This window comes from Xyrauchen texanus, chromosome 26 (assembly GCF_025860055.1).
Source record: "Xyrauchen texanus isolate HMW12.3.18 chromosome 26, RBS_HiC_50CHRs, whole genome shotgun sequence".
Classification (NCBI taxonomy): Eukaryota; Metazoa; Chordata; class Actinopteri; order Cypriniformes; family Catostomidae; genus Xyrauchen; species Xyrauchen texanus.
This window is the reverse complement of record NC_068301.1, coordinates 30,614,597-30,623,727: the sequence shown is the minus strand read 5'-3', so window position 1 is coordinate 30,623,727 and position 9,131 is coordinate 30,614,597. Positions and strand designations below refer to the sequence as shown.

At 37.5% G+C, this 9,131-nt stretch overlaps 1 protein-coding gene across 2 annotated transcripts; it reads left to right on the top strand.

Moving 5' to 3' along the window:
• The first annotated feature begins 61 nt into the window (after window positions 1–61).
• nelfe (negative elongation factor complex member E) lies at window positions 62–9,126 on the top strand. Of its 2 annotated transcripts, none has more exons than XM_052093530.1 (11): window positions 62–127; window positions 368–454; window positions 2,923–2,992; window positions 3,084–3,229; window positions 3,424–3,498; window positions 3,759–3,796; window positions 3,897–4,141; window positions 7,995–8,139; window positions 8,259–8,313; window positions 8,558–8,660; window positions 8,784–9,125. In XM_052093530.1, the coding sequence occupies exons 2-11, from the start codon at window positions 380–382 to the stop codon at window positions 8,855–8,857; spliced, it is 1,026 nt and encodes a 341-aa protein (XP_051949490.1). In that variant the 5' UTR covers window positions 62–127; window positions 368–379; the 3' UTR covers window positions 8,858–9,125. The 2 variants fall into 2 exon arrangements, with proteins under 2 accessions (XP_051949490.1, XP_051949491.1); XM_052093531.1 differs by having other exon boundaries at window positions 110–248; window positions 8,784–9,126.
• Window positions 9,127–9,131: the final 5 nt, after the last annotated feature.

Below are 9,131 nucleotides of genomic sequence, written 5' to 3'. Positions count from 1 at the left end.
ATAAAGATCGCTAAGTTTTGTAATTACATTTTTGTAGCCGTTCAGCCTGTCGGTTAACATCAGATGACGTCATATTAGTGCGTCAAGCGAGCCGCTCACTCGCAGAAACTGATCATATAAATATAAGGTAATTTCATACAAAGTGCTGCTTTTAAACTATGAAGCGCATTTTATTGAATGAACGTTTATTTTAAGTCAGTTGGAACGGAATCATAGCATCCTGATAACAAATTCCTCCTCACTGATAGGTGTTGATTCATTTATTTACGGTTTACATTACATTTATTATGGGACTTTCATTTGTATGCAGTGTTTGAAGATGGCACAGGCTACATCTAAAACATATTGCTATTGTTTTTCTGCATAGAGATCCAGTGAGATGGCGATATTTCCCAGTTCACTGACAGATGAGGAAGAAGCACTGCAGAAGAAATATGCCAAATTAAAGAAAAAGGTGAAATCTAGTACCATGTTTACTCTACCAATTGATATTTACTATTACAGTCATGGTTATTACTAGGCTTTAGTGTTGGGTTGGAGTCCACCTTAGTGGAGTCCGCGTCTTTTAACAATTGAGTCCAAAAGGGGCAGAGTCGGACCCAAGACCGAGTCATAACAGTACGAGTCGACTCCGAGTCTTTAAACAATCGAGGCGAGTCCGTGTCCAAAAGGGACCAAGTCGGACTCAAGACCGGGTCATAACAGGGCGAGTTGAGTCTGAGTCTTTAAAAAATCAAGTCGAGTCAGAGTCCAAAAGTGGCTGAGTTGGACTCCAGGCCGAGTCATAACAGCCCGAGTCGAGTCCGATTTCAAAAGGGGCAGAGTCGGACTCAAGACCGAGTAATAACAGGCCGAGAACGAGTCTTTAAACAATTGAGTCCAAGTCCAAAAGGGGCAGAGTCTGACTCAAGACCGAGTCATAACAAGCTGAGTCTGAGTCATGTCAGAGTCTTTAAACAGTCGAGTCCGAGTCCAAAAGGGGCAGAGTCGGACTCAAGACCGTGTGCATAACAGGCAGAGTCCGAGTCCGAATGAATCTGTTCATGAATCTGAATTAAAATTATAAACATGAATTCAACATCAATATTTAAAGCTTTTTTACTTTCACAACTAAGAAAAACACTTGTCAATATAAATGTAACAAAAACACCTCTATATATCCAGCTGAACAGACTTCAAAGTGGTTTCAGAATGAAAGCACATGCTTTAGGTGTATGACGACAAAACTGTCCTTCAACACACTTCTTATTGCTTTCTGTTGACATTTCAATTATTTGTTGCTTCCCCTCCACTCAAACACAGACTAAAGCAAGTGAAAGCTGATTTAGTCATTAAAACCATTTGTATTTAGTTTTTATTTCTACTTTATTTACAATTTGTCCATTCAATTTTGTTTAGTTTTATCTCAAATTCTTTGTGAAATACATTTAATGTAATTAATTAAATAGATTTAATATGTTTAAAATATTTAATAATGCCCATAAAATTAAATACAACAACATAAAATAAAAACAGAAAAGATCAGATACCATTAAAAAAACAAAAATAAAAACATTACCATTAACAAAACCCATGTCCAGGTGTAGCCTTCTTCGCTAAAGTCAGGATCAAACTTGCCTTGGGCTGATGATACTTTTCACATTATATTTAGTATGGATAATAGGTGAAGAGAGTCTTCTCCCCTCACTTGTGTTCATTGTATTTTCTGACTTTTTTCCATTGAAACGCAAGTGCCGGCATGTGATGGACTGATTTGTACAATTTCCATCATGGTCTATTTCATGAGGTCATATTATTTTAAATGTCCTTGATACGTAGTAAATTTGATTTTGTCTCGATATAGTCAACATTTTCAGTTTGAAATGATTTTGTGTAGTTAGCTCAAGTCTGATAAAACATGCGTTCTATTTAATAATTTGCAGAGTTGGGGAACATACTTTTTAAAATGGACTTGCGCTATTGATATTTCTGGAGGAGAGCGGCAGAGCACGTCAGGTGAATGGTGATTACTTTCCCGCACACACATAGAGCACAGGCGCAAGCGAGAGATTTAAAAATACTTTGAAAGAGTGCACGCTGCTGCTCTCAGCCAGAATAATCACACGTAAGGACATATACGTGTGAAAACTGATGCACAGTATGTATGATAGTACTAACTGAGAGAGCACCTCAATATGATGATAAAGCCAAATCCCAGACATTTAGAGGCAATTTTGAAATCCCAGCAAGATGCTTTTTTCAGGTCTTAAAAAGAGGACATATCTGGGGAAAAGTATGGTCACCCTATGTTATGTAATTTTTTCGTTTATTTGTTTGTTTTTCATTGCATCACAAATGCTATGGACTCGGCCGTACAAGAGTCTGAGTAAAAATGCATCCAAGTCCATTCAAATTGGACTCGTTACTTGGACTCAAGTTCGAACTTGAGTACCCCAACTCTACTAACACACCTGACTATTAAAGCTGTTTTCTACATTTCAGAATAATAGTGAAGTATGAAATAAAATAAATATGAAAAACACAAATGTAAGTAAAAGGATTATGTGGTGGGAAACAAATGTTAAATCAAAATGTTTTTAAGACCATGAGAAAAAAATGATTTGGTCTCTTTATAATGACAGAATTTTTTTTGGGTGAACTTTTGAGTGTAACAGCAAGATTTAGATAAGGAAAGCAGTTTCATTGTTGCCCATGGCAGGAAAAGGCACAAAAGAAAATCAAATTGTCAATATTCGAGTAGTGTTTTTACAAGTCGAGTATTTAAAGCTGAACGAATACTCGATTAATCAATTACTCGTGCTAATCCGTAGTGGCTACATATTCATCTTGGCTACATGTTGTCTTTTAATCACTAACAGCAACATGTAAACATTCCATATTACCATACATGCATTATTGTCTATTCTCTTTTCTGTTTTGCAGAAAAAGGCCCTATTGGCTCTGAAGAAACAGAGCTCCACCAATCAGACGAGTCAGACTGGATTGAAGCGCAGTAAGTCAATCTCTGGATTTTTTCCAGTTGTTCCTGAAATATGTTTGCATGAAATTGATGCTCTTCAAATGACCTCTCTCTCTCTGATAAGCCTTGTCAGATCAGCCGGTGGTGGACACGGCGACAGCGACAGAGCAGGCGAAAATGCTTATCAAGTCTGGAGCGATCAGTGCCATCAAATCGGAAAACAAGAATTCTGGCTTCAAGCGCTCTAGAACACTTGAGGGGAAATTGAAGGCAAGAGACCTTTTTCACCTCATTATTTCTTTTGTAGTCAAATGTTTGTACTGTTGTTGTGTCAGTGAACATATTTATGAAGTATAGTCATTTTTCCATTCATTAGGATGCAAATGGTAGGTGAAGCATGATCAGGTCGATGTTTGCTTTTAAATTTTTGCATAAAGTTAACCTTGTAATTCCTTTTTTCCCAGGATCCAGAGAAAGGCCCTGCCCCAGCGTTCCTGCCATTTCAGAGGAGTGTCTCCACAGATGAGGAACCTCCCGATGTAAAGTTGGATTATACTGTAGAAATAAACCACCGGATGCATTTTCAACAGTTACTAGTCACTCCTTTGAGGCTTACTGCTTTATAAAGTAGTGGCAATGGCAATAAGATAAAATACACATATGTTCAATAAATAATTACATTTAGTAATAATACTAATCACAATAAAGAATTCCTCCAGCATATAAAATATTCATTAGCTAAACTGTAGGCTGTTGTGCTTGACTAGTCTTGACTGTGCACATCATCTTCTCTCTGCAGTCTGGTAAACGAGTCCAAAGGAAATCGCTGTATGAATGGTGAGACTGCCAAGCTCAGTATAGAAAATAATACTGTAAACATATGCATATGTTTCTTGCAGTCATAGTTCAGACTGGTTTTTTCTCTGTCCTCTCATAGCTTTGTTACTGGAGATCGTTCTCGTGAGGATGAAGGAGGAATGTCATCGAGTCGAGATGTTGAGCGCGAGCGGGAACAAGAGATTGACTGGGAGAAGGATCGTGACAGAGAACGGGACAGAGAGAGAGACCGTGAAAGAGGCAGGGACAGAGAACGCGAACGTGATCGGGACAGGAGCCGCGACAGAGAAAGAGACAGGGACAGAGATCAAAATCGAGATCGAGAAAGGGATGGGCCCTACAGACGTAAGTTAATCTGTGCTGTAATACACTGCTTAATAGTTGTTACTGATGTTGAAATGTAGTTCACCCCAAAATGGGAATCCTGTCATTATTTAATCATCTTCATTTTGTTCCAAAACTGCATGTTGTTATTTTTGCCATGGAACCCAAAAGATGACATTTTAAAGAATCTACATGCTACTCTTTTTCATACAATGATTGTAAATGATGACCATGTCTGTCAAGCTCCATAAATGTTGTCCATGCACCTCATGTGCAGTATTCTAAGTCCTCTGAAGCCAATTGATAGCTTTATATGGGGCTTTGTGTTATTCACTGCAAATCTTGCTCTTTGCTGTTACTCACCTTTAGGAAAATTCTATCTGACATGCGACTAAATGAGCCATATGTAAATTGAAATGGAGCGCGATTGAGATTTTTTGACAGAGGGTAGTGCTGAAAAATCTAAATATGTTATTGCGATTATTTAAAAAAATATTGTGATTATTGACGCTGACTACCAACTCTGGTGTCATGAGTTCAAATCCAGGGTGTGCTGAGTGACTCCAGCCAGGTCTCCTAAGCAACCAAATTGGCCCAGTTGCTAGGGAGGGTAGAGTCACATGGGGCAACCTCCTCATGGTCGTGATTAGGGGTTCTGGCTCTCAGTGGGGAGAGTGGTAAGTTGTGCATGGATCAAGGAGAATAGCATGAGTCGTCACATGCTGGGAGTCTGTGCGGTGTCATGCACATTGAGTCACGTGATAAGATGTGCGGATTGACTGAGGCAACTGAGACTTGTCCTCTGCCACCCGGATTGAGGTGAGTAACCGCGCCACCATGAGGACCTACTAAGTAGTGGGAATTGGGAGAAAAGGGGATAAAAAAAATTAAATAATAACATATAAATATTGTGATTGCTATTTGAACTGAAATATGATAAACATAAAAAATTCGTGAAATAAAAAACTTATAAGTGATTCCTTTTAACCAAATTTAAACCACGTTTTTCCAACTGGAAATACTGTTTTAGATACAATCGCATTGCATCTGTCTGCTGTGTAAAACTGATGGAACTGAAGTTGAGTTGACAACAGCCTTTTAATGCAATGAAATGCTCTCTTATCCCTTTCTGTCCACAAAAACCCAGTGTCATGGGGTTATTTTAGATTTGTTTAGTAAATTGTAGAGGTCAAACATATGTGAAATTACACAAATGTACAATTTACAAAATTGTCAATATAATGTGCTTGGCGCATGTTAGCACACTCCACCTAACACTTGGGGCACCTGATAGATACAATTTGTGCATCGAGCACAGAACTGCTTTAAATCATTGAAAACACATGTGTAATTCACTGACCCCATTTACAAGTAAAGTAATAGTTCAGCCAAAAATGTAAATTCTCTCATCATTTACTCAACCTCATGCCACCCTCAAGAGAGACTTTCTCTCTTCAGCAGAATACAGTCGAATATTTTTAGAAGAATATCTGAACTCTGTAGGTCCATGGTCCTCTGTAGGTAAGTGAATGGTAACCAGAAATCTGAAGGTCCAAAATGCAGATAAAATAGCATAAAAGGAATTCATAAGACTCCAGTGGTTAAATCAATATCTTCAGGTGCTGATGAGAAACAGATCAACATTTAAGTATTTTTTTATTATAAATCTCCACTTGCACTTTCAGATGTGAAAGTGAAACTAAACAGGCATCACATGTGACTTTCAGATGTGAAAGTAAAAGTGGAGATTTAAGTAAAATAGTACTTAAATATTGATCTGTTATTCACCAACACCTATTATATGGTTCCTGAACACATGGATTTAATCACTGGAGTCTTCTGGATTACTTTTAAGTGCTTTTTGGACATTCAAAATTCTGGTCACCATTCACTTGCATTGTATGGATCGACAGAACTGAAATATTTTTCTAAAAATCTTTGTTTGTGTTCAGCAGAAGAAAAAAAGTCATACACATCTGGGATGGCATGAGAGTGAGTAAATTATGTGAGAATTTACATTTTTGGGTGAACTATCCCTTTAAGAAGGCACTACACATTACAGACAAAACAGCAAACAGCACATTAAGACAATTTATTTAATTAAATTGCTGCCCGTGCAGTATGATAATCCCACTGTGTCATATTGTGATTCCAGTTTTAGTTTGATTAATCGTTTCGCCATAGCAAATGGGAAGATTATTGCAGGATAACGACTTGTTTTTCACATAAAGCTAACATGTGGCTTCAGAATACTTGGATTACAACACCCGAGTCACATTGACATAGGTGTATTACAAACCGGACCAATGGGGCCAGTTCAAAGTTTTGCGGCCCATCAACTTTGAAAACAAATGTTTATATATGCTTGAAAAGGTGGGCCCCGCATCTTACAAAGGGCCTTGTGACTAGGAGGGTCCCTAGCCCTCTTATAGGACCCTTTTGCCTTCTTGTTTTTTATAAAATTTTTGAGCCACTCTTTAACCCTATAATGCTGCACGTATCATATTTTATACATTACATTCTAAATCATCTACATCATCAACATGATCAAAACCCAGTTGTATGCATTGCACTAGATGTCTACTGCCTCCTGGTGAAAGTTTCAATGCTCTTCTGGATGTAGAAGACCTTATATTATAATTTCCAAAAAGGCTACCTTCATATTGTGATGCACTCGTCTTTTTGATGTGAAATTTTTGCTGATTTTGATAAAGTAAAATTAACAATAACGTTTATATTGTTACTGATATTTCAAAATAAGTATAAATTGAATTGAAGCCGCATGTGGTTTCTTACAGTTTTCATATATTTGGCTTTATAGGGTTGAGCTTTAGGCTTTGTTTGAAAAGTGCTGTTGAACAAAAACATTTATAACAAATAATAACTGGGCTTAGTTGATTGGGAAAAAGTAGAAAATGATTTTTTTATTTTGTGAGGTACAAATGTCTGATTAAACTAGATACGTAAAGTTTGTTTATACAGACTATAATGTTGGCTTGACAAAACCTTGTCTGAAAGTTTAAAATACTTTTAAATGCTTCAAGTTAGAAATGTTTACAGGTGTTAGAGTAAGAGAAAGAATGAAATCACTATTTGAACATTCTGTCAATGTAATGTAGTCTAGGGGATTTTGGCTTAAATGATGACTTCACAATGCTTTTTTGATAGGAGAATAATAATGGTAGCCAAGCTGTAAGTCGTTCCAAAAGGAATTTACAATAAAATGACCACTGTTTTTAGCCCCACCCCTTTCAGCCCTTCAAAGCTCTCACAATGGAGAGTAAAGTCTTTGAAGGCAAGTGGGTTTAGGGATGATCACTTCTAAATGGAACACACATAAGCCAGATGAGATTGAAAAGATAAGGCAGCGCGAGCCAGAACTGCCTAAACTTTAAATATATGCACGTGTAGGCATCTAATACACATTTTGTCACATTCTTGTTTTTTTATGCATAATTTGTAATATTTACATTGAGTTTGTATTGGTACTGTCTCTTTAAGAATAGTTCAGCGAACGTTTCGGTTAAGTGGTTTCTTTACCACATCCGTGCTGTTTGTTTGAATAAATCTGATTGTAAATAACAGAATGGGAATTTAAAGGGAATAAAATAAATGAAAATGTATTTCGCGTGGATCTCAACTAGATAATTGGACCGGTGGGGCCCTAAAAGAAAATTGGCCCCGGGACCATTGCTAGTTATAATCCGCCCCTGCATATGGATTACTTTGATGGTAGTTTTTTTGTCTTTTATGTAGCTTGAAAAATGTATAGGATGTGGGTTTTGAATGACATGAATGTGAGAAAGTATTGACAGAATTTTCATTTTTGGATGGAAAATCTGAAGCCCTAAATATCTTCTGTAATGCTGTCCAGGTTCAGACTCATATCCAGAGCGCAGAGGCGTGCGGAAGGGAAACACAGTGTACGTTTACGGCACAGGTTTAGTGGAGGAAAACGTGCGCTCTGCCTTTGCTCAGCATGGCAACATTATCGACCTTTCAATGGACTCTTTACGCAAGTATGATTCATTTTCATCCTTTTTTGAGATTTTGAAAAGGTCTCATTGACTAGAGAAGGTAATAGGACCATACACTTTATACACCATTTTTTACCCCTTTTGTCCTTGTCACTTACCAGCTGTGCCTTTGTTACCTTTGAAAAGATGGAGTCAGCAGACCAAGCGGTGACAGAGGTGAGTATTTCATCCACCTGTACTCCAAAAAGGCCCATATTCTACACATTCACTTCCATCTTTATCAAAGGAATATTACAGGTTAAACACAACACATTTTTCTTTTATTACCACAAGTTCTTGCCATTTGTGGAAACATTTTCTGTGGTAATGGAGATGGTTAGTTGTATTAAAACCTGGAATACTTGCTTAATTTACTCCGATCCCAACTGTCCTTGTTTTTCAACTCTTTCACTCGTCTCAGTTGAATGGCACTACAGTGGGTGATGTCAACATCAAAGTCAGCATTGCCAGGAAGCAGCCTATGCTTGATGCTGCCACAGGGAAATCTGTCTGGGCTTCTCTGGGTAAATAAGGACATTTCACAGGAAGAAACTGTCAAAAAGGCTGAGTGTTTCACCCTTGACTAACCCATTTCTATTTTTGTCTGCTTTTCTATTCCTTCTCTTTCTTTGTCTTCTATATCACAGCTGTGCAGAACAGCGCCAAAGGCTCATACAGGGACAAACGGAGCCAAGTCGTCTACAGTGAAGATTTATTTTAAAAACACAGTTATCAACATTTGTAAACTAGCTAAGCTGGTTGAAAACCAGCATTAGCTTTTTGTCAATATACAGCAGGCCTTTTGTTTTTCAATGAAGTGGGACAGTAGGAAAATCTGTTACTTTTCAAAAGCATGATCGGCTGTTGAGTTTTGAAATAATTAGTGAGGTATTGGGAGTTCTCAACAAACGTTTTGTAGCTAGACATTTAACTCCGTCATGGTTTATGTTGTTGCGTTCAATAAATAAATCAATAAACTTTTCCATTAGTTGTGT